Here is a 25799-nt window from a genome sequence, read left to right as displayed (position 1 = left end):
CGAGACGGCGGCGATGTCGGCGCCGGAGCCAGAGTACATGCAGGCCTCCCTGGGGGCCACCTCGCCGCAGTAGGACGGGCTCAGCATCTGCTGCTCGTAGGGCGGCGGCGAGCGGAAATAGTGATCGTCCCCCACCGAGGACGAGGCGTCCAGGTAGGAGCGTTTGCAGGGCAGGTCCAGGTGCCGAGCGCTTTCTGCAAGAGAAATTCACACTGAGGAGCGGCTCTGCTGAGGAGTGCCCTCGGAGGCCGCGATTATTTCACTAAAGTGGTGCCCTCTCTCAGCTTAATCCAGTTAAACCATTTTACTTTAGGAAAACAATGTACAACATCAAAAAGACATCGTGCTGCAAATGTCAGGCTAATCCTCCCCGGCCTCAAAGCGCTCCGGTGACATTTGTCAGCTTAAGTGAGGGACTCTTCTCACATCAGGGATTACTCCACGTTCATCCAGATAAGGAGGGCCCTGACACTCCTGCACGGTTCCTCCTGACAAACTCAAGAAGTCTCTTAAAGGGTCTTATCACAGCCTGCCTTCCTGTCGCTGCAAAAATGACTCTACATTGCCCAGATATTCACGTCAAAAGCTGCAGAAATATTTCCAGATAAAGGAGCCCTTTCCCAGTGAGCAGCCCTTGCTCAGCTTTGCACAGCCCCTCTCCTCCTGTGAGGACCACGGCCCTGGTCCCCAGCAGCTTTCTGCTATTTATTAGGAATATTCTCTGGATGAATTAGTGAATTCATCTGCACACTAAACATCTGCTAAAATTACACATTTGCCTTGCAGCCCTCATTACTGGTGCTGTTAGATTCTTCATTTAGCCATGATCAGAGGATTCTCCCAGCTTAAATAAATTAGCAGGCAGTGAGACATGCAAATAGAAGGATTTTTTCTTCTGTGCAAAATTTTTCCATTTAACTTAAAACATGCCATGATCTCATCTGATGCTGGACTAAAAGGAAGAGAATGCAGTCACAGCTCACTTAAATTTGAGAATTAGTGGATGAGAGGAAAGGGCTGCTCATACCAAGCTCCCACAGTCCCACTGGTCTGCAGACACTGAGGGAATTGCTCATGGCTTTGCCTTGGAAAGTGTAGAATTTTGGTAATGCTAATGGCCTCCTGCAAACAATTTTGAATTCAGCTGATCCTAACAATGGATACTTTTCCACTGAAGCTCTGTGCCATTTGAATTACACATTCTAATTAATTGTTTCAGCTCTGTCTCAGAGTCTGAATTGACCTTCTATGGGACAAACCCACTAAAAATTGCTCCAAACAGCAGCTCTTGCCTCCTGACCTCCAATACACTCCAATCACAGCAGTGTTGTTGAAGATCAAGGCCCAAGAGACCAATCCAAACCAAACTCACGGTCTCAGGTTTATTTTCCGTGATATTTTTCTAGCTGTGAACTCGAGTTACCTCTTCTTTTTAGACAATGGTAGAAGAGCCCTGAATCTCTCTGTGCTGTGAAGGTGTTGAGTGGCAGATCTTGAGTATCTGAAGCTGCAAACTGCATGTGAGCACCGTTCTCATACTGATAATGCTGCAGGCTCTGGTGATTCCCATGGAGTGGGTTCACATCTGGCTTTGCTGACAGCTGGCCATGGCTGGACACCAACCTCTGCCTCATGATGCTTTTGGAAATTACTGGATATTCTTTGCTGAAAGAGGTGAGAAAAATGAAGGCTGGTTAGGCAGAGATCAGCATCATCAGAATTTCATCAGCAGAGTGAGGAAATATTGGTTTGGCTCCCCCAGAGCATCTCCAGGCAGTGACCTCACCCCCCTTTGCTTCAGACGATGAACTCATCGCATGCTCTGGGTGCGGGCAGGGCTGAGAGCACAGAGTGTGTCAGGAGGGGCTTCTGAGGGACATCAGTGCCACTCAGGCACCAGCAAACACTCTGGCACGTTCTGCTGCTTCTCCCAAGAGCTGCAGGTGTGAGGAGGAAGAGGAGGGAGGAAGAGGAGGGAGGGAGGGAGGTACCTCTGGAGCCGAGCCACGCGCAGGTCGCTGTCGTCGCTGCCCCGGAAGCCCTTGGCAAAGGGGTTGTTCTCAATTTTCAGCTGGGTTATCTTGAAAAGAACAAAACCAAGAATAAAGTGTTTGAAAGCAAATCAGACCAAAAGTGCAGCAGCAGCAGGGCTGAGCTGGTGGGTCTGTGAAATGCAGGGTCTGGTCTTATTCTAGGGCCTGTGTTCTTCTTCTGGACTCCTGACAGACAGAATTTATTTGTCTGATTTAAAAGGTTCCCTATGTTTCCATGTTGGAGAGCCCTGTTTGTCATGGTGTGGCTCTCCCTAATTCCCATAACAATTTTACACACCTTTCTGGCCACCATTCAGGCATTTGAACTCTGTGAAAATCACAACTCAAACACTGCTTTATCCCTCTCCCTTCTCTGCATCCCATCTGAATGCTGAGGAGAGCAGCCAGCTCTGCTTTGGGATGGTTTTGCAGAGCATTGCTTTACTAACAAATGCACTTTTAGCAACGTTGAAAAATATCCCTTACAAAAAACTCCTGAGAGCACAGCTGGCCGCTATCAGTGCTGGAGGGGAAGGTGGTGACATGTGAATTTAAGCAGCCTCCAGGGCTCAAACTCTTCCAGGGAAGCTCAAGCAGCTGATGAACCACAAGAAGAGTAGGACCCTTCCAAAGCCACAGCCTGACAGCAGGTTTGTACATCTTAATTTCATTTTGTTATTTAGCGATTGTGGTTTTCCTCTGACGTGAGCAGGATCAGAGCTTCAGTCCCTCCTTGTCACCTTCCCCTGGCCTCATCCAGCCCAGGAGGGGATTTGGGGTGAGCACACACCTTCCTCACTGACCTGTGCCCAGGGGTAACCTCTATCCTCAACTTCCTCATTTTTTTCTTTAGGAATACAATTATTTACAGCCACACTTCTTGCTAAATATAGCTCAGCAGTTTGTTTCTTCTAAAAGAAACCCAGACCAGGTTTTTAATTGTTGATGCTTGAGAGAATAAATAAAGCCATTCAGGTATTCCTCTGAGGCTGAGATTTTCTGCAGACTACACTGAGGTCCTGGGTGCTGTCACCTTGTGCCTGCTGTCACCTTGTGCAGGTCCCTGTGTCCCTGCTCAGGGCAGTGTCCATCCCCCCCAGCCTGCAGACCCCTGAGGCTCCTCACAGGACCTTCACTAAAGAATTTGGGCTCATCTGGGACATTTTCCCTAAATCTGTGGCTGTCCCCCAGCCACAAGCCCCCAGCAGAGCTGGACAGCAGTGACAGTGCAAGTGTGGAGTTTATGGAGCACTCTGGGAGCTTTAGGGATGAAAGGCACCATTGACAGCACACATTTTAAATATGTATTAAATATAAGCTCTTTTGAGTCTTTTTGGTTAACCATGTTTGGGCAATTGGTCATTTTACATCAACAGCTACAGCTTTTCTACCTTCAGTGTCCTAATGGGCACTTTTCCCCCACCCTGCCTGTCCATACCACATCCATGCTTCTGCTCTCTTTACTGGCTCACTAATTGCAACATTTTTGCAAGGACTCTGGGCTTCCAGCATCAAAGGGCACACAGGCATCCTGCTTGGGAGGAAAAGCTCTGGTCAGGTTATTGGGGAGGAAGAATTTCACACTTGTTCCTGTTCCTGCAGGATTTTCCTATGAATGTGTAGGAAAGGAACTGGTGCAGTTACCCACGGCAGATTTCACACTCAGGTGACAGGAGGGCTCTGGCAGTGCTACCTCACTCTGCACCTTTAGTTATGAGTCTGATGCCCTTTAAAAATCCCAATTAAATTATTAATTATTCCTCATACAGCAATTGGGCTTTACCATTAGGAAAATGCCCTGGAGCAGGAGCTTGTGCAAAGGCAGAGCAGTAGCAGGGTAGAATCTGAAGCCTTTCCATCCCCTGCTGTCCCTGCCCTGCTGAGGTGACACAAGGAGGTGACAATTTACTGTCCCACTGCTGGGATCCAGCCCTCAGACAGAACCCTGCCCACTGCACAGGTAACACCACCCCACACCACAAAGCAGCCCCTGCAGCACACAGGGGCCCCTGACACCCACCCAGAGCACAGAACTGCCCCTCTGTACCCCCAAAGTCCCCAGCCCCTCCTGCCCCCTCGTGCAAACCACATCAGCAGCTCCGGGTTCCGTTTTTATGGTTACATTCCTCATCTGTCTCGCTAAACACACATTCTGTAATTACTGCTCACTGCAGATTTATGAGCAAGCTTTACTGGTCATTATTCCATGTGCTTTGCTGTTTGAGTGACATCTCAGCTCTGTGAGCACAGCGAGTCAGGGGAGCCAAAATATTGTAACCAGCCAAAATATTGTAACCAGCCAAAATATTGTAACCAGCAGCATCGCTGCTCCTCCAGAGCTGCACCCTGGCTCATCCTCCTGCTTAAAGCCAGCATGGAAACTTGTTTTTTAAACCAGCAGAACACGAAGATCCTCTCACAAAGTTCCTGAAATAAAGCACTGTAGCCCCAAAAGCTGCCTACCTTGTGGTTCTGGTAGGAGGTGACAGAGATGAAGGAGGTCTCGGGGAAGACGTGGGTGCAGAAAGCCGTGTTCTTGGAGCCAAAGGCGTTGTTCTCATCTGCCTTCACAATGTGCAGCCGGGGCTGGTATTTGTGCATTGAATTGAGGATGATCTGAAAAACAATTGATGCCAAAGTGAGAAATCCATTCAAAAGAGAAAAGAGTCAAGCCGTGGCTGTTGGACACTTTGCAGCAGGACCCAAAGCCCGGCAGAGCTCAGCTTTAGCTTCGCTGTGAGTTAGAAAGGAAAATTTGCATTCTAGAAATGCACATGGACCAAGGCACAAAAGGTATCTGCAGCTCTGGCAAGCAGAGCTGAACTTAAAGCTTTCCTGGTAAACCCTCATTTTCCATTGCTATTGGATAGAATCAGGGTGGAAAAAATGTCATAAGTTTTTTTTTTTCCCCAGCTCACGCTGAAGCTGTACAATGTATAATTCACCAGCAGCCTGGCCTGTAAAGATTCCTAATAAATGCTTTACTGAGCTGAAAAATACACAGTTTAGCAGAGGGAGAAAAACAACACAGAAACCACAGGGGGAAAAAGCTAGAAAGCTATTTTTCTTTTATCTGATGGTAAAAAAAATAAACAACAAAACCCAAAAAACTACAAAGCAGCTGACTGGTTTTTCCTGCTGTTTGTGGAGTGGCTGAGTGTGGGTGGCTGGTCCAGGCACCTCTCCCCTCCTCGAGTCTTGGCCAGTGAAAGGCAGGACCAGCACCAGCCAAGGGATTTTTTGTGGAGGATGCCAGGGGGGCTGGGGAAGGGCTGAGGTCCAGCAGGGATCACAGCCTGGCTCCACTAAAGGGTTTTTTTGGTGGAGCTTTTTGGGCTGAGAGAGGCTGCCCAGGCTCATCCCATTGCAGCACTGAGATTCCACAAAGCAGGGATGTGCCCAGACACTGCAGAAGAAAATGGCTTCAAGAAATGGAATTGCTTTTAAGAAGTGGGATGGTTTTAAGAAAAGCCTTTATTCCTTTTACTGGGCAAAGAAGAAATACTGCTGCCTTGTTTTCTCAGCATAATCCTTTCCAATCTCCTCCTTCCGCTCCCAAATGGGCTCATTGAGCCCAGCTGCTCCTGGGGAGAGGGACTCCAGCCTGGCTGTCACCCCTGGGCTGCCCAAAGCCTGGGACAGGGACAGGGACAGGGCCAAGGAGGGGACACTGGGATGGGTGGGGTGGTGGATGGATGGATGGATGTGCATGCACACTGCAGCACAGCAGCATCAGCTCACACTAATTATGGTTTTGGCCAGTTTTAAATGAGAATTACCAAGAAGCAGGAGGTTTTTGCTCTGTGATTGCTCTGTGTGTTCAGAAACCCTTCCATCTCCATGACTGCCATGGCCAGGAGAGCTCAGAGCAGCAGCTCCAGGTGCTCCAGGTAGGATGGGAGGCAGTGCATGGAGCTCGTGCTCTCCAATCCCCCTCTGCTGCTGCAGGTCCCCCTGCCCACAGTAGCTGCTGCATTATGCACCACTTAAATGCAATTTTTACTGTTGACGTTTTCCAGACAACCCTCCCTGCTCCCCAAGAGAGAGAATGAGGAATTTTTGGCATTTTATCAGCTTTGCATCAAGCCTCTGAACCACTTTGTGGCTGTTGATGTGCAGGGTGGAGAGCTGAGAGGGTCGGCTCAGGTTTTGGGCTGGAGCCTTTTCTCTGCTTTCATGTATCAGCCACTCATAACACAAAGTAACACCCAAGGGACAGGACTTCCACAAAAGAAGGGACATTTCAATTTTCAGTAATTAAGAGTTGAGGCATGCTGATAAATAATGGCTGTCTGGAGCAAAAGCTGGGGTTTGCTGAGCTCTCCCCACTGTCTGTCCCACACTGCCCAGCACGGGTGACTTCTCCCCAGAGCCAGAGAAACTCAGCTTCAGGATGGAGAAAACAACTTTAAACTGAGATTTCCAAAGGGAAAATTAGGAGCCCAAGTTTTGATACATCATGCATGAATAGCCTGTGTTCCCCCTCCAAAGGAACCACTGGGCTATAATGACCCCTTTAAAAAGAGAAATGCATTTTTAATAACATCTTCAAGGTCAAGGAGCTCAAACAATTTCCAAAATGAACAAACTGAGTTCTTGGAGCCTGATAGAAGAACTCAGGAAAGGATTTCTGACAGATGCTCAGTGTTTCAGTTGTGGCTGCAGATCTGCCTGGAGTTTCATCATGAAAAAATCCCTAAATGGCCAAATTTTGCCACTGCATTTACAAGTTTGGGCATTTCAGTCCCTTGCACAAAAAGTGAATATTTGCTCACCTGTCTCAGTGCAATTCCTGTTGGGATTTGAGTGTGTGGCTCCCCACCAGCTGCAGAGGGGATTTCACATCTTTTTGGGGGTCAGCAACCACTCTCTGCATTAACCCAGCATTTTACCTATGAACAGAAACTCCTGCACAGAGGCTGTGTCTGCACACAAATCCTCCTCACCTGTGCTTGCTGTAATCCCTGTGCATTCAAAATCCTTACAAACCACCCCAAAAACAACCTTTAGCCACAAAACACCGAGTCTGTGCAAAGTGAAATGCCAACAATTCAGGCTAAATAGTTTTCAAGGCTGCTTTGGAAAGCTAAAAATACACAAAACAAATGTAAATTCCACTCCAGTGACAAGCATGAGTGGAAAGATTAGCTTCAAGAATTGTGTCAAAAATGAGAAGTATTTTAATTCATGGGACAGAGCACTGGGCAGTGATGTAGGAGCCCTTGGCCTCAAAGGTAACTTTGTATTTTCCTGCACTTCCCTTTTTCCTGGGGAGATGAATTCAGTGTCAGACACTGTCACACATCTTTTTAAATTGTTTTTGTACAAAAAGTAGGTAGGTTGGGATCGTTTGGCAGGGACCCAGTGGTGGGGACCCTCCTGAGCTGCACCAGGTGAGACCCAAAGAGCTCCTGGATATTTTTGCACCCCTTGGCTGCTCCCCCTGCCCCTGGAACTGCAGAGAAGCCAGAGATCCCCAGGGTGATGTCACTGCCACCCCTCCATGTCACACGTGCTGAGCAGACTGAGACAGCCCAACCCCAAAGTCCAATGTGAGCTTACACAAACATCCTCCTAATTTTTATTTTTATTTTCACCCCCCTGTCTCCCTACTTTGTTCTGCTCACACACTTGCAGCTGGAACTTCAGCTGTTACAGAACTCAACTTCATTTTTTTTGCATTCCCCAGTCAGCAAGAAATATTAAAAGAAATGGTTTCATTTGCTCCTTTCATTTAATTTTACTTAGGAAAACAAACTCCTCTAACTTCTAATCTCTCACACTGCTGAGTAATGTCAGCTCCAGGGCCTGAGTTTGCAGGATGGGACCCAAAGGCCACGAGCTGAGCTGGGGAAATGGTGCCACATTCCTTGTCACAAGGCAAACTCGCCTTGAAATCACCAGTAAAATGTATTTACTTTCATATGAAATTTGGGGAGTTGATTTAAGAGCTCCCTGTTTCACCAAGGTATCAGATGTCAGATGATGCAGGGGTTGCTATGGCAACTCCCCCTTTTATATTGAATAGTAAATGGCTACGAAAAAGCCACATAATTTTATGGTTGCTCCCGGGGGATCACATAACTAATATAAAATCTTGCATTTTAATATATTTTCTGCTTCTTTCTTCCTTCCCTCTATTCTTTCAAAGTGAAAAAGCCTTTGAGTGAGGCTGGCCCTGGTCCCACATTGGGACTCTGAGCTGGAGTGTGACAGCCCAGCACAAAAACCTGACAATCCACTTTTCTGCATGGAAAAAATGGTGTTTTAATCAAGGAGGCTCTGCAGAATCATCTCAATTAATATTTAGAGCATTTGGTGCTACAAACCATCCCAGACTGAAGGGTTTTTTAGGAGTGAATGGGTTGGAGGTGCTCCATCAGCACTGGAGCTGACCCAGCTGTGCTGCCCAGGATGTGTCCAGGGGATTTGGGATCACAGATCCCTCTTCTCCCTGCCCCCACCCTGGGACACCTCACCCCAAAGGCAGCGTGAAAATCACACCATCATTTACAGTGGGAAAGAGCCCTGAGATCACCCAGTTCAATCAAATAAAACATTGTGTGCCCACAGGCTCTCCAGCAGCTGAAACAGGAGCTGTGATATCCCCTGAATCCCATCCTACAGATTTTCCCTTCCAGGGGAGGATTCCCCTCTCTCTGCCCCAAGGCAGGCACAGACCAGGCCCAGCCCCGAGTGCAGCCAGGCTGCTCCTGCAGGGGAGCCTCCCAAATCCACACTGCCCTGGCAATCAGCACAGAGGGGAATAAAAGCAAGGCTGGAAAATCCTGGGAAAAGGTTCAACATGAGCTCAGACAAAAGTTCCTTAGGAGATGGCCAAAGCTGGGGTTTCTGGGTTTGTTCTTCCTCGGTTCCTTTTCATCTCCCATCAGCTGGAATTCATCAGGACACAGCTTTGGGGTGATTCCAGCTCCACTCTGGCACGGGAGGGTTTGGGCAGAGCCCAGGTGTGACCCCCACTGTCACCTGGCCCCCTGACAGTGACCTCCTGCCCTGCCCTTCTCCAGGCTGCCTCCCACTCCAAACCTGACCATTGCAGGGTCTGATTCCAGTTCAACTTCACCAAAATCTGCTGCATTTGACTCACATAAACCAGCAATGTAACAACAAAAAGATTTAACAGAGAGAAGTAAATCTTCTTTTCAACCACCAAGCCCACTGGCCACTTCTTCCCCAGGACTGCAATGGAAATCCTGGATCCATCCCTCCCTGTGGAACACACACCATTCCCAGGGGCACACAGCTCTGCTCCTTTTTTTCCCAGCAAACAATGTAAAACTTCACTTTGTAATTTATTTGGGCACCACTCTTGCTCTGATTTCCTAAAATGAATGGGTACCAAAAAAAAAAAAAAGAAAGAAAATAATCTTTTCATGGATATCCTTTCAGCAGAAGGCTTAGTGATGCTCTGAAAAAATTGCCTGCAAATTTAGGAGGGGTGGAAAAAAGGGTTTTTCCAAGGTTTAAATGGACTGGGAAAAAAGGTGGTTTGGTATTGGGGGAGATTACATATATATATATATTCTTATACCTATAAATATAAATAAAATATAAATATAAATACATTCTTTATATATAAGAAATGATTACATATATATATACATACATACATATATATATATAAACCCCCAAAATGTTATACATAAAAATACAAGAAATTTTTTGCTCTGAGCAGGACAAGAGGAGTGAGGCTGTGTCCTTTTCCCCAGGCAGGATTTTCCCCATCCCTCTCTCTCTCTGGTGATCCCAGTGCCCGGGGTGGGGAAGCTGCTTCCAAGGCAGCACAGAAACCTCCCACCAGCACCCGAGAGGAAACTGCTTGGCCACAAGTCATAAAGCAAACAAATAAAAAAAAATTATGAATCAAAATTAGGGTTTTGCAAGATTAGTAGGACGTGGAGCTAATTAAAAGTGCCTGAGTGCGTCTGACAGGCACAGGCAGAAAAAGGCTGATTTAATTAACAGAAAAATGAAAAGGAAACCCCAGGACTAGGGGAAAAATTAAGGCTTTCAGTGATAATCAAATAAAACCAAGTGTGCAAATATTAAATCTGAAGAGAAATAACAAACTCATCAGCATTAATGAGTGAAGCCAGTAAACAGCAGATTTGGGTCAAGAAAAACAGGAATATCACTTCAAATGCTGTCATGAGTGACAGGCCATCTGTAATATCCTGTAGCTTTAAATCTCACTAGGTTACATCCCAGCAACTAAAATAAAAGCTTTATTTTAAAAGCAGATAAAGTAATCATGGCAATGAAAAGGCACCACCAGTGATGGAGTCATTGCCATTTTTCACCTGGAAAACACTGCCAGGTATTTCCCAGGCAGCAGACACTGGGAATGGGTAAGGGATGTGCCACCCTTGCTGGCACTTCCAAGATTATTCTCACCTCTGCAACTGCCCTGTTACTCCCATGGCATCAGAGAGCAAAGCACCAGCCCTGCCAGAATCCCTCGTGCTCAGAATCACTCACCAGCCCCACGTAAATCAGAGGCTCTATCAGGTTGATTATCTCTTCATGTAATGCTTTGAAAATACATAAATTCAGATTTCACTCTAAGCATAGGTGGCTTACAGTGCTTTCTTTGGGATCAGACAGACCTCACTGTAGCTAAACATTACAGTGGCTGCTGATTTCTTAATCCATTTCCAACATGAACGTTGCTCAGTTGTTAAGCCTGGTGTGAAAGAAGCCTTTCATGGATGAAAAATCCCCCCGGAGCAGAATATACAGCCCACGTTTTCAGGCTGTGCTGTGTGAGCTGGGCACAGCCTTACCTGCCACAAAACCTGCTCAGCCACAGGGGTTTGAGGCAGATTACAGAGCTCTGAATTTGTTCTGATATAAAACCTGCTCAGTTTTACGTGTCTGCATTGACAAATGCCTCCCATGCCTCTGACTGTAAGAATTGACCACAACAGATAAGGGGCCAGGGCAAGCAGGAGTGGGGATTGTGAGGCTGCAGGGAAAGGGCTGGGTGGCAGAGAGTGAGGCTTTCCCACATCCCCAGCATGGTAAATAATCTCCAGCCTAATTCCATGGATTGCTTCAACTCCACAGTTTATTAATTAAGATGTTTATCTTACTTACTTTAAGCCTCAGATGTGCCTCCAGTTATAATCTCCATGGGGGTGCTCATCCCTGACATAAAGCAGCTATTTCAGTGCACAGTCAGGGCATGGATGGATAAATGGGTTCATTTATTGGTGGAATCATGTGAAATCTCTTTCAGGTGAGATCCCTGGCTCAGAGGAGCTGCACCCATGTAGGGATGGGGACACTGCAGTGGCCCAGGGTGCCAGGGTGGGTGACCCAGCACAGCTCTGCCTGGGCAGCTGCCCACACACCCAAAAATGCCCCAGCCAAGGCTGCAGAAATCCTCACTCCACGTGGTTTTGAGGTTTGGAGGAAATCAAAGACAAAAGGAAAGGCAGGCAGGCTCTGCTGGCACACGGGAAGGCAAACAAACCCTGTGGCTTTTCTGACTTGTTTTTTTAGGGAGCTTTAAGAAAGTGTTTGCAGTCACTGGGAACAAATTCCTAGAAATGAGAAGCTGTTATTATTCCTAACGTAATGCCTTCGTGGGACAGGCCCTGCAAGAGCAGAACTGTTCTGAGCCTGAGCTGGTGGGAGCCTTGCCCCTCTCCCTCTGCAGAGCCCAGCTCTCCTCCACGTGCACCACAAAAAGTGGAGCACCACATCTCTATGGCAGAGGATTAATTAAGAAGCCTAATGAGGAGCTGGCTGAGGATGGGTTCAGTCCCATTTAGCCAGGCAGGTTGTCATTGCCCAAATAGAGCAGCAAACACTTTAAAATAGATTATTTCAGGCATTTTCCCATTAATGTGAGAGGGAAGGTGCTGGGCTGTGGTACACAGCCCAAGGGCACTGAGCAGGGCTCCTCTGGAGCCACAGCATGGTGGATATCACCCCAAAACCCAAACCACTGTCTCACTAGGGAAAAGACAAGCAGGCTGTTCATTGGAAAGGAGGAGGGGGTTAAAGTCTTCCCTGTTAAAATGCAGCGCTAAAATCTCAGTTAAAAAATGACAAAGTCAGGAAAAGCAAACGTTTAAAGTTGCAAAACCAACACGGCACATCCTGTTTGTTTTACAGCCACATCGCACATCCTGCATGTTTTATGGTTTACATTTTACAGCATAAACAGTCGTATATTAAGCTGCAGAGTTAACCAAGAGGAAAACACGGAGTGAAAAAATGCCACGTGCAAAGCCAGCGGCTCAGGATGGCTGTGGCAGCCAAACGGTGGCAGGGGTGGCTCTGTGTCACTGTCACTGAGAGAGCCCTGCTACAGTTGTTTCATTTCATTTCATTTCATTTCTGTGGTGCTTCCCCCCTTCAGGGGAGCAGAGATGGGCTGTGATTAATAACAGCAGCATTAAAGGGTGCCGGGGAGCCTTTGAAGCTCACACATGTCTCAGTGGGGTCAGTAGGGTGGGGAGGGGGTCAGGGCCCAGCACGGGGCTGGGTTATCACCGAGTCCCTGCCAGGGCCTGGCTTTTGGAGGCTCAAAATCCACAAAAAATTGCAAACACTGGCAAAAATTCTGGATTTTTAGCAGTGTTTTAAGCTGGTGGGGTCCTCCTGCCTCTGGAGTGAGGAGCTCCAGCTGGTTTAGCTGTGCCAGAATCACACTTTCTGGACAGCTTTGGGAGGCATTGGGACACTGAGTCCCAGTGAAAAGCTGCTCTTTAGAGGCTCAATGCACAATCATTTTAAGCAACACAGATACATCCCTTCCCACTCTGCACCCTTCCCACAGCCTCCCTTGCCTCCAAACTGCTGCTGCTTAAAACACATTCAGGTTAAAAGCCACCTTTGATGACACAAATCAGATTCTCTTACCTTTGGTACAAGGAGGAGCTGATGGCACTAAAGCTAGAAGGATTTTAAACTCTCTCTTCCCTTCCTCTCACCAAGGATGGTTTATTTTTACATGACTTTCAGCTCAAATTGTGCAAACCAGACAGGTCTGTGTTTTTATATGCAGTATCTGAGCACTCACTCTCCTGACAGGCTGCCAGGGCCCTTGGTCTGAGTTATTAAATGCACTGGAGTAGATAACTGTGTGCTCCCCACCTCTCCCCAATACACATGAATCAAAATTTTCCAAATAAAATACTTGATCTTTTCTAGGGCTGCCAAAACCAGTTGGAAAATCAGGAGTTTGTGCAACCAGCTTCTGTGAGCTGCATGTACCACGTGCCAGGCTGAAAATCCCACAGCGCTGCCTGGAAAGATCCTGGGCAGAAAAGAAAACCTCAGTGGCATCCAGCAGGACACAGCTGAGCCAGTCATGGCTGTGTTTCCAAGAGCAGGGGAAGCACACAGACCCCCTCCCTGTACTTTAAACACTCCCCCCAAGCACAAAATAATGTTATTCCTTATTATTAAATTAACAATTATTAACTGTTGTATCCCACCCAGCATCCCAGACACAAACCCAGCATTTTGAGCCCACCTCCACCCACAGCCCTTGCAGAATGTCTCTCTTACGTGTCCAAAGGGATCCAGGTGGTTGTTGGTGAGTTTGAGCTTCTGGAAGGACACCAGCTGCCTCATCCAGTGGGCTCCCGTGGCCGGGGAGTCGGGGTGCACGTACAGCCTGCCCGGCATGGCCGGCTCGGCCTTCCCGGCCACCATCCTGACAACAGAGGGGACACATGGCATCACCCTGGCACTTGGAAGAGCTTTTTGTCCTTGGACTCATCCCAGCAACCCTCCTGCCAGCCCTGGGGGGATGCACTGGGACACGGGGACTCAGGGAGGCTCCTGCTGCTCATGGTGTGTTTTGGGATCCTTGTTTCAGCATCTCAGGCTGGCAGAGTGACCCCATCCCTGCTCCCACGTGGGATTCCCTTGGGGCAGCGTCCTCACATGGGCATTGTGGAGACACTTTTGAGGAGGAAAACTTGTCGGGGTTTTTGGAAGTCTTCAAAGACCCTTCTGCAAAGGGAGATGGCCCTGCACAGCAGAAGGTGCCTGTGCTGCACCTTCACAGCCAGCCAGGGCTCCCACAGCCTGTCCCAGTGGGAAGGGGCTGCTCCCCACTCTGGCCCAGCACCCTGTGCAGCTCCCCTTGCCCCACACCACCACCAGCCCTCATGGACACAAGGCCCAGCCATGAGACATCATTGAATGGCAACGCCCTCATTACTCCACATTGTTCTCCTCTTATAAAACCCCAATAAAAGCAATATTACCAAAAACAACAGAAACTTTCCAGCAGCAATAAAAGGAGAAGGGGAAACAGCTCTAGGGCTGGCAAAAACTAAATTAAACAGAGTTAAGGACTATCCATCATCTCGTGTTTAATGTCTGAAACACACAAAGTGGCCACCGTGGTGCAGAGACTCTCAGTCCACTCCTCTTACCCAGCGGCATTCCGGGACAAAAGCTCACGGAAAAGGGATTTTTTTTTTTAACTGGAGCAGCCCTAATGTGCAAGTAAATAATTTCTGCTTTCTGGGATGTCACTGAGCTCGTTCCCTGTGAAATTTTCCATTGCTTTTCAGCAGGCAGCAGCCAGGGGAAGGGTTTGGGGAAACCACAGCAAATAGTGGCAGTGAGGGAGGCTGCCGGGCATTTTGTGGGGGCAAATCAAAAGAGAAAAAAACACATTTCTTTTGTCACAGAGCAAAAATCCCAGCTGCCTCTCAGGCAAGTAACTTTGCTGGGAAAGGCACAGGGAAAGGAAGAATAACAGAAGAGAATCAGGGCTCTGAGTGAACCACCCCATATTTCTCTTTATAGCTGCTCTCCTAAAAGCAAAATATTACCACAGAAGAAAGGAATTTAAAACTTTTCTCGAGCCACATAGAGACCTAATTTTGAGGGCCAAAATGGACCATTAGATCATCCTGTCCAGCCTCTGGTACAAGGCAGGCTGTGGCTTTGCCCTCCTACACTGCACACGGCCAGATAACCCATGCTGGGCCTAAAGCATCTTCTCCAAGAAAACTCCCCAGCCTAGAACACTCTGGGATGGACAAGTCACCATCCCAGCAGCACTTTTTTTCCAGCAGTTAACCACCCAGCCTGTTAATAATATTTCATTTGATATTTGTCTGGTTTAAACTTCCAGCCCTGGCTCTTGTGTCCATCATTGCTCCACCAAAGAGAGCTGTGGGATGTTGGCAGCCCTCCCGTGGGAAGGTGTTTCTGTTGGTTTCTAAGTTTGGACAACAAATGGTTGATCCAATTGCAAATTTCTTATGGAAAAGCAGGCAAACAGAAGTGTTGTCTTACCATTTGTTGTCACAGAATTTGTAGCGGTGGTCGTCGGCCGGGACGATGTCGATCAACAAAATGTACTTGGTCTTGGGGTTCATTCCAGTCACTTTGACCTTGTAACTGGGAAACATCCTCCTTAGGGAAAGCAGAGGGTCACCACGTTAGTGAGGGGTGGAAGCACTGGAACTGATGGAAACTTGGAGCAGCAGCCCAAAAAGCAGATCCACCATCAGAGGGATTCATGCGAGGACATTGTTGTTCATACCTGAATTAAACTCTCTCTTTCCAGAGCATGTGCCAGTGTAAAAGTGGGCACCAATTTTGATGAGGATTTAGGGAGGGGGGCTATGGGCCAGTGCCAGTAAAAGGAGGGTGCAGAGAGACATACAGGGGGGTCCACACATCCCTGTTTGTGGGAGGCCTGGACAAGGAGCCCTCACTTCTACAGGAGGCTCTGCCTGGCTTATGGCAGCACCAAAATTGCAGATTTCTTGCTGCTGTGAAGTGTTTGAAAAGTCTGGAGACATGGCTACATTTCAGAGGAAACCCAGCACAAGCTTTGTCATCCACATGATCCCAATATCCACCAGCTCCCACCACTCGTCCTGTGCTCCCTCCAACAAACAGAACTGAGGATCAGCAAAGCCTGGGGGAGAGAAAGGGTTAAACCCTGTGGTGGTGCAGACAGGCTGCTCTGCCCTTCCAGGATTTCCCAAATTCACAGCACACCCCTTAAACCTTGCTGGAGCATGGCAGAGCTTCCCACCAAAATGTGCCTGTCCCACTGGCTCCAGCAACCAACACCAAACTAGAGCATCCCATCCACCAGTGCATCACAGAGAACATTTACATCATTTACATGCCCTGCAGTCCTAAGGAGTCTTTGTGATATTAAAGGATACCTTTTTATAAAGCCATGTGGCTGTGAAAACAGCAGATTCCATCCCAGTCCAGCCCTGCAATCCAAAGGAGAGAGCCCTAATGGATACTGACACTGCCATGGGCTTCCCAATCCCTCGAGGCTGCATCAGCAGCCAGGATTTGCAGGATTAGGCACTTCACATCCTCAGTATAACTGTTTTCTTGGCTCCATCTTCCCCACCTCCTCCTCATCCAGTAAAAACACCCGAGTCAATAGAGCAAACTGGCTCACCACAGCCCTCCAGCCAGGACACAAAGTTCTCCTTGCACAGGGGGATGGAGGATGAGAATTGCCACATCCTGGCCTCGTTCGAATTACGTGAATTAAGATGGGCCCAAATCCTGATGTCATTTCTCCATCAGACATCAAGGCCACTTTGTCCCCCACTTTATCCCTCTTTTCCTGAGCTGGTCCAAGTCTGCAGCACCATTTTGTCGCTGCTTGGGGAGAAGGCAACAAAATGGGCCCTGTTCAAAATCCTTTCAATTGACTCTTTTAACCACCCTGCATAAATTCCAGATGTTTACCATGTAATTAGCCTGGACTAAAAAGAGGTGGTTTAGCAATGTCCCTCTTTGATTTTCATTCATAAACTCTGCACTCCTCTTAACCTTGTCCTCCTACAGGTAAGCACCTGGGTAAATACAGTAGGACATTTCAATTTGTGAATACACAGCCCAATTCACACATTGAAAAAAATTGTACAAGGAATCCAATCTGAATGCCAAGATTTTTTTTAATTAGGCCTTAAAAAGGCATTTTTAAATGAAACAAAAAAGAAAAAAAAGAAAATTAAAAAAGGAGGATAAAATTATTAAAAAACAAATGAAATGAACACAATTTGATAGTATCATACCTGCACTGGGGATTTTTATAACATTGAGCTTCTGAATTTTTTTTCCCCTCAATCATTTCATTTACTGTAGAACATCTAAGCTGCTAAAGTAGCTGAACTGATATATTGTAAATGTTAAGTGCTCTTTTAATGGCATTTAAAATTAAGCTTCAGCATATGGAGTTCATATAGCATGGACATGCCTGAGTTTATAATGTTCTTTAGTATAGCCCTCTAAAATAAATACAAAGAGCCAAAGTACTACTATAATATATACAGCTGAAATTCTTTAAGGATAACAAATGGGGACTCACATCTGATTGAAGGTGTTGCTTAACTTGCAAACCACTCACTATCTCGCAGTGGTAGCGTTGTACTCAGCAGTCCACAGACCCAGCTACAACCAAGTTTGCCAACTCTCCACATTCTTTTCCAGGAAAACATGGGTAGATTTTAGTAATTTGGCTGTGCATGGACATTTCATCATTATTATTAGCTGCTGCATTTTGGCCTTAAAGAAAAAATATGCGACTAATGTGCTGTCCAGGGACTTGTCAGTTTAATTTTCTTAATGAAAACATATTTCTCAACCCCTTGGCAGAGGCTCGTTTAGTAAATATCTCTGCAATATGATACAAACATGGGTTGTGCATCTCTGATGGGAAGGCATGACAAACCCGAGAGCTGGGGCCAAGGAAATGCAGTCATAGAGATTGAATTAAAAAGAAAAAAAAAAAGCAAGAGACAGCACCTAATATCATGTCCTGGCCCTTATTAAATGTCCCATTTGAAAGAAGGGAGCAGAACCCCACGGTGGAACTGCACCAGCCCTGCCTGGGAGCGAGGCCGTGCTACAGTGGCTCTATAGAGCTCCCTGTCAGGCCTGGGAAGGGGCCAAAAACCTGCCTGCTTCTCCAAATTTACTACAGGTCAATGGAGCTACTCAGAGGCACGAGGAGCTGCAGCTCAGCAGCAGCAGTTTTCCACAAGCAGCCCCTCCGGCAGGCCGGTGCAGGCAGGAGCCCGGCGGATGGGCGGCTCCCGGGGATGCTCCGCTCCCCCAGCTCCTGCACAATAGGTTGTTTCATCATCCACCGCTCGGGGACCGGCAGAGGCACAAGAATCACCCAGTGCTGCAATAAAACTTGCCAACGTCTTGCCAAGCTCTGGGAAAGCTCAGCCTGGCTTTGGTGGGAGGTCTGAAGCAAGAGCTGGGCAGATCTCTGTTTTATCCGCCCTCCTTCCCACATGGCTCCAAACCAGGGGACAGCATTGCTGCGCAGAAACGGGGGACAAAAACTGGGAATTTGGGGCTTCTGGGGAGTGTGTACAAGCTGGTGACACCTGATCCTCAGGGTACCCCCTGTGCCAAGGGCAGCTGCAGCCCTGCCTGGGCAAACGAGGCAGCTCAGTGATGAGGTTCAGTGATGGGCACAAGTGCAGCACAGCAACACTCGAGTCTCCAGTGAAGTTTGAGCCACCAGCACTCAGGAGATTAATTGCAGCAATTCCTGGCCTCATCACCTTTTGTTCAGACCCAAAACCTGTTTGGACACAGTGCCCATGGGCTGCAGCAAATGCCCTGAATGTGCCAATGACAACACCACCCCTGGAGTGGAGATGTCCAGCACTGGACCAATTTCCTTCCAATTTATATTCCTTTTTTTGAAAGCCACTCCAGGTGTGTGTCCAACCCAGCAGCACACCACAGGTGGAGGCAGCAGTGCCACTCAGGAGCAGGGTCCACCAGCCACCCCACAGCTGCCCTGCCCACCCAGGGCCCAGCCACAAGCCCTGGCAGCACCCGTGTGATGCACAAGGGACTCAGCACAAGCAGCCAAGCACCAGCCCCAACAGCCTCTTCTGCAAAACACCAAAACCGACAGTACTCCAGTTTTAGGCACATTCAAACCCATTTCTCCCTCCCTCCAGCTCCAGCCAGAGCAGAAGGCACCATCCAGGCTCCTCAGCCCTGTCCTGAGGGTCTCATGTGCCACTCAAAGCTCTCTGCTGGGTTTATTGGCTCTGACAGGCACATTCCTGTCCCACCCCTGCACTGGCAGGGACAAAGTGCTGCTGTGCCATGGCAGCAGCTCTCACTGACCCTCACAAGGCAACACTCAAATCAGATTTTATGTTCACAAAAGAAAGGCACCTTCAAAGAAAGCAATCACGGGGAAAAAGCCACGGTGCCTCCTGTGTGAGCAGGACACCCCCTGTGGCATTAAAACCCCACAGTCACTGGGTGGTGCCCTGGGGAGGGCAGAGGGCTGAGCCTGGTTCTGGGACCGTGGGCAGTGGGAGCAGGGTCAGCATCACCAGAGCTTGGCACCACACTGCCACAGCCCCAGCTAAACCCTTCCCTGCAGATGAAATGTAGCAAAACCAGTAAAAGCCAGGAAAATAAACAAGCAGCACAATTCCACAGGCCTCCCAAGCTTCAAAGATGATGTGCTAGTGAATTATTTGTTCTGATAATGAAGCAGTCACTGCTTAGCTAAGTTTATGCTAGCCACATTTTATCTCTACATGATATTCACAAATTGTTTTAAAATGAACTGTTAGAATAAGCATCTCTTGTTTATTTATTTATACTATTACTATCCAATCCCCTTAACTGTGGAGCAGTTGCTGACATGGAGCCAAAGCTTCTATTATTGTTCAAACAAAGTTTAATTGATGTGTAATTGGCTGGTTGGATTTGGAAGTGAGCGATAAGAGAAAAGCTTTGCTTTTCTTTGGGGCAGCAGTTCCCAGCCTTTCAGGCTCTCCAGCCTTGGCCTCTCTGTGGGCATCTCACGTGTGTTTTAATGCCCAGATGAGCGGGTCTGGTTGATCTTGGAGAGATGGGTGGCTGCAAAGCTCCCATGTCCAGCAAAATCTTATTTTTTGGGCTGGGGATGGCAAACCAGAAAAGTGGAGAGAATCAGAGCTGCACATCAGCAACAAACCCTCACTACCCTCCTGCTCACCAGGATGGAACCTGACCTCCACTTAGATGCCAGCACCACTCCTGATGCCCCTATGGATGCATTGGCTGGGAGGGGATGTCTCTGACCAGCGCAGGGCAAGCAGGGAATTCAGACAGTATTTCCATAGAGAAAACTGCATGAACCAGGTCACCTGAGCAACCCAAGCCATGTCCTCACCAAAGGCTGCCAGTGCTCTCTGAAGCCCATGGATTTATGAGGATTGGTACTCACTGCATGTCCCTGAGGTGTGAATGGTCCTTCAGATACTACTGAGTGCTTCCTTCTGTCCTTTCAAGGGGGTAAACACATCCACAAACATTTCAGCAGCTCAGCAGCTGGAATTCTACTTTTTAAGACAATAAGACAAAGATTTCAAATGACATACAGAGATTTTACAATTCTTGCTTTTGGGATGGTCAAGTAAAGCAGTGACTGGAGTTTTGGAACTCCCGTGCTGTGCTACCTGTGGCAGATCAGGTTGTGAAAGGATCAGAAAACAACTGCTCACTCAACATCTTGGCTAACAAACCGTTAACTCCTCAGAACCTGCTGGGCATGCTGAGATGCCTCCAGCAATGCTTTCAGAACACCAAGGCAGGTGACACACCTGCATCCCCGATAACGATGAATGTGGCCTCAAATTCTTCTTGAGACTTGGCCATGGCTGCTTGAGGATGCTTCTCCTTGTCTTCATTGTTGGAAGGGAAAAGAATGGTGTGCAGAGCCTCCAAGAACTATGTCTCCATTCTGATGACCTTTCTTCATTTTTTTCCAATTTCCCTTCTTTCGACAAGTATTTCTTCCACTGACTTAACGCATCTTTAAAAATAATATTCTCCAGGGCAGATTAAAACAAATTTGGGGATGTCAGCTGTTTCTTTTAGCCTTTTAAATGGCATTTCCTTTTTGATAGATTCTTGCTTTCAGAAAATACTTTAAAGAGATCAAAGAGTTTTTCAACAGGGTCCCATTTTCCCAGTGTATCCTAACCCTCAGTCCCTTATTTCTCTTATCACCCACGCCACTCCGTTATGACGCTCTGTATACAAAGTAAGAGCAGTTAACTTTGAAGTGCTGGATTAGCCCATGCCAGATCCTTGCCTCAGAATAACAAACAATACAGGTTCAACAGGAGTTCTCATCAGTAGTTCATTTTTCAGCCCCAAATTCACTGTCACTAACACAAGCAACATTGAACTCTCAGTCTATGGGCAGATAGCAGAGATTTATCTGGTGGCAGGACCATGACCTAGTGATGAGAAGGTCAGACAGTCAAGGGATTTTTATATTTTGGAATGGCGAGGTTGTATTTTTTCCTTCTGGCTAGCACATCTAATTTTTAAATAAAACATTGTTTCTCACATACTTGAGAACTTGGTGAGCTGGATGGCTGCTTTCATGGTCTAGAAACATTTCCTTTCTTTGCCCCATGGTGACTCGAGGCACGGGCAGGCTCCTGGCCATGGGCTGCTTCTCTGGGCTTTCATTTTGCTGCAGCTCAAGCTGAGCAGAGAAGGTCCCAATGTGCAGGAGGATGAGAGAGGTGGTGCCAGCAGCCCCAGCAGCACAGCACAGAGGTGCTTCAGAGAGAACCTGGGCAAGAGCATGGTCACCAACAGCATTTCAGGGCAGGTTTGCTCCCTCTCCAGCCCAGCTGCCTGGCCATGGGCTGAGGGAGGAACCAAGGCAGCCTTGGCACTGCTGGAGCCACAGCCCTGGTGTCCAGCAGCCTTTGAGGCAGCAGCAGAGCCCCAGCAATGGTTGGGACCTTCCCCAGCTGATCTGGGCTTGACCAAAGCCTCCCCTCACTGTGCCACAGCTCCAGCACAAGGACAAGCAGGGAAAGCTTTGGGAACACCCTTAACTATGAGCATCCCATGCCTTTAAACAGCAGGGATGGCTGCTTGAAGAGAGAATGGATCAGGAACCAGACTCCCATCCCTGCCCTGCTCGGCATGCACAAGCTCTGTCTCCCTTGCCAAAGCTGTTGACAACTTTAGCAGCATAGCCAAGAGCCATTGGAGTTCACTCCTGCTTTTTCTCTAAAAGCAGGAGTTTGCCTGAACAGGATAATTCCAGGACCCCAAATTTAGGAGCATGCAGATCAAACATTCCTCAAATATCTATTTTATTTCTATGTTTTATATTGACAGCTCACATTCCTTCGTTGATCTCGGATATTAAGGTTTGCTTTTGAATCAAAAAACATCAGTAGAAATTCTTGTAACTGCCTCAAAAGATTCTGGACAAATATTTCCCTTTAATTGTAATGAGAACTGGGCATCCATATGCCCTACAGAGCCATGGAAAATTTAACTTTTAAAGGATTATTCACACAGGAAAGCTGCACCAGCTTAGCCAAAGCATTTATACTTCTTCAGACCTTGATGTCCTAAAAACTAGTTTTATTTTGGTTTACTAAAGTTGATTAGGAACAGATTTTTTTAAAAAAACTGAAATAAGCCACTTTTAAAATGAAACTTGAACATCTAAAGGGGATTTGGGTCTTTTCCGCACATGCAAGACGCTTTATCGATTCTATTTTTTTCCTCTGCAGCATTTTCCCACATATGCTTCTTAAAACCTTCTACCATAGAGACCAAAGCTGGCTTTGTACCTGTGCACGTCCTGCACTCCAGCCAAAACTCAAATTCAGTATCTCAAGCCTCCTGTTTCGCCTCAGGGGCACTTCTGCTACCACAGAGAAATGACACATTAATTTCTCTTCAGGAGCTGCTCACAAAAATTTGACCAGACATCCTATGAACTGGCATTTTTTACTGACGAAACAAAAGCTTTATCAAATTGTTTATCCTTGGCAATACCTGGATAGAAATTACAATGCTGCAAAGACTGGCACCTTGGGAAAAAACTCTAGGGAACAGCTCAATAAATAATCTAACAGAAAGAAGAAATCCTGAGCCAGGAAGGCTGTGGAAGCAAAGATTAACTTCCAGCAGAAATAAAGTCTGAAAGATGAGATTTCACAAAGAATGGTTTGCCACGAGCTACAAAAGAATCGACAATTGTTCAGTCAAATAATAGCACATAAAAGTGAGAGGAAGAAATCGGAAAGCCAGATTTATAACGAAGTCCCTCATTTGCTTTCTGCTTTCCCCACCCCTCGTACAATTTCACAAGTGTGGAATTCCTAAAATCCCGCAGGAAAGGTGTGCACCCTGCTAGGACACAGCGATGCCCCCACAGCAGGGCGGCCAGAGGGGAGGAATCCAGATGTGCAGCTGCATCTGCATCTCTAATACACCCTGTGCCCTTCATTAGCATCTAGATTGATTTGATTAATTTGATTTAATAGGATCTCACCGACTGGAACTTTTCGGTAGAGAGTTTAAGAGTATTTTTTGGTTCCGGATTTTTTCTGGGAGAAGGGATTTTTTGGTTGGTTGGTTTGGTTTTGGAGCAGTTTTTGTTTGTTTTAACACACATGCACACACATATATAAATACACACACACGGGAAGGTTTGTGAACAATCATTTCCAAAACCAGGCACTCACAGCTCGCTGTGGGCGCTGGATTCATTCCCCCATCCCTGAAATGCGCTGTGAGCAGGGATGGGAACCGGGAACGGGGACCGGGAGCGGCCGCCCCGCCGGGGCTCCGCGGAGAGGGGCTGCTCAAACAACGGGATTGCCTCTGCCTCCCGAAAAACCTGCCCTGCAAAACGCCCCTCGAGATGGGCAGTGCCCGAAGGGATCACCCGTGGCCGCCTTTCCTCTCGTTCCCCCCCGGTTCGGGCAGCCGCGGGTACCCAGCGCTCCGGGCAGCGCCGGGGACGGGGCGATCCCTGCACCGCAGACTTTCAGCCCTTTAAAACCATCAGCAGAGAATCCTCCGGAGGAGAAATGCGGAATCAGAGCAAACCTCAAAGAGGAGGAAGGAGAGGAAGGCTCTGAGTGATGGAGCCGGCGCCCATCCCGCGGGCGCTGCCACGGGCGCTCTGAGGGATCCGAGCGCTTTTCTCCAAAGTTCAGGGAACTTTGCTAACATAAACTTTTTATCTTTTGATGATCCTTTTAATATAAAATAATCTCTTTTTTCCCCCTCCCACAATGAAGCAGTCGGACATTAAAAAGATAGCGAGCGCATTTTAAAGATGTTTCCACTTTATAAATCAAACTTTCTTGGCAACAACATGATTTCTATTTCAATGCTGAGCTTGCTGTGTTCTCCTAATATCTCCTACAGATCAGTCCTAAGAGGGAGTAATAATCCCCTAAAGTAATTCTCAGCCCTAAATTCTCGATAATTTATAGTTGGCTCGTTCTGTGGAGCTCCACAAAGAGTGAAACAAATGACTCCCCCTTTCTCCCCCAACCAAGTTATCAATATTTGCCTTGTTTATACAAAAAAAGCTATTTTACACCATTGCCATGGAATTAACGCTTCCGCTGAGCTTTACATTTCCTCCCCATTGAGTGAACTTGTCATTAAAGTCACTCTTTTTTTTTGTTGTTGTTTGAAACTTAAAAATCAGGCTTCCATTTCTTTTCGTTTGTGCCCCTTGAGGTCAGACAGACCTACATTTAAGTGATTTCAACTAACGGCATTCAGGGGCATCTCTGTGCCTGCTGGGATTAGAGTCCTGATTAGTGCCTGCAATTAGCCGCTCTCCCTCTTTCCACACCCCCCCAATGCTAAATGCAAGTGCACACAAATCTCCATTAACCATCGTTTTTTTAATTGGCTCAAGAGGAGGTTTATTATTGCGACTCTCTATTTAAATAGCCTGGGTAAAATAAAATCTGCATGAAGTAATAATTTTCATTTTGTCCTTTGCATGGGGATTAGCAGCAGATTGCAGCTCGTGGGCTGCCCTGCCCTCAGCACGGCCACGCGTGGCATCGCTGTGAACCGGGACTCGAGGCGCCACGGCATTTTAGTTGTTCGATTTTTCATGCTAATTATTTTGTGTATTTTTGCTGTCGGTGCTGCGGCAGAGCCCAGCCCGGACCGGGGAACCGAGCCGGGTCCCGGCACCGGCGGCGCGGGAGCTGCGCCTCGCTGCTAAAAACACCGATAAAAGCCCTCGTCCTGTATTTTGACACCATTTGCAGCTGAACCCAGTGGAAAAAAAAAAGTTCTTTTGTTCCGTGTTATTCATCAGCATTTCAGCCGCTTCTTTCATTATTTTTTAAAATTCAAAACTGTTTATAAAAAAAAATAAATTCTTTTACGTCGATGGTGCTGCCCTGAATTTCGCCAATGGAGAATTTGGCTCAATAACGTAAAAATCCCAAATTTTTGTACATCTTGTGGTCTACCCCCCATCCCACCTCCTGAAAGGTGCACTGCCAGCTCCACCGGACAAGGAATGTGGGACTGAGCCCTGTCCATCTGGAGCTGTTTAAACAAGCCACGTTCAGACTTACAGAGAGATAACATGCACGTTTGGGATGCTTAGGGTCTAGAATTTGGTACAGATATTACACATCTCCACAGGCACACTCAGATACGATAAATTAAGGGTGAAATATCTGAGGTCTTGATCCCCTCATCTGAGCTGACTTAGGGAGCAGACCCATCCAAATGAACCCGGCTCTTCCCATCAGCAGAGGCTGCAGAACAAGCCCTGAGATTTTATACACTAAAATAAGGTGTGAAAAGGACAGAGTTACCTGCACCATCACTCCATAAACAGCCACCTAGCAAATAAATGGAAGATTCCTGGGACATACACCCCCTCTCCAGGGGGAATAACGGGAATTTCTTGCGTATTAAAGTCCAACTTCCCTA

The 25799-nt window shown here is 47.3% G+C and overlaps 1 protein-coding gene across 1 annotated transcript in view; it reads right to left on the bottom strand.

Annotated features, from left to right (window-relative positions):
• TBX4 (T-box transcription factor 4) overlaps positions 1 to 25799 on the bottom strand; it is a 34187-nt gene that overhangs the window by 1139 nt on the left and 7249 nt on the right. Inside the window, exons 5-10 of the mRNA XM_031059774.1 lie at positions 15330 to 15449; positions 13578 to 13725; positions 4497 to 4649; positions 1992 to 2080; positions 1424 to 1665; positions 1 to 194 (exon numbers count right to left, since the gene is read on the bottom strand). The exon at positions 1 to 194 is cut by the window's left edge and continues 1139 nt beyond it. Of these exons, the coding sequence (XP_030915634.1) occupies positions 1 to 194; positions 1424 to 1665; positions 1992 to 2080; positions 4497 to 4649; positions 13578 to 13725; positions 15330 to 15449 (946 nt within the window). The remainder of the gene's footprint in view (positions 195 to 1423; positions 1666 to 1991; positions 2081 to 4496; positions 4650 to 13577; positions 13726 to 15329; positions 15450 to 25799) is intronic.

This window comes from Geospiza fortis, unplaced genomic scaffold (genome assembly GCF_000277835.1).
Source record: "Geospiza fortis unplaced genomic scaffold, GeoFor_1.0 scaffold538, whole genome shotgun sequence".
Taxonomy (NCBI): Eukaryota; Metazoa; Chordata; class Aves; order Passeriformes; family Thraupidae; genus Geospiza; species Geospiza fortis.
This window is presented reverse-complemented; position numbering and strand designations above follow the sequence as displayed.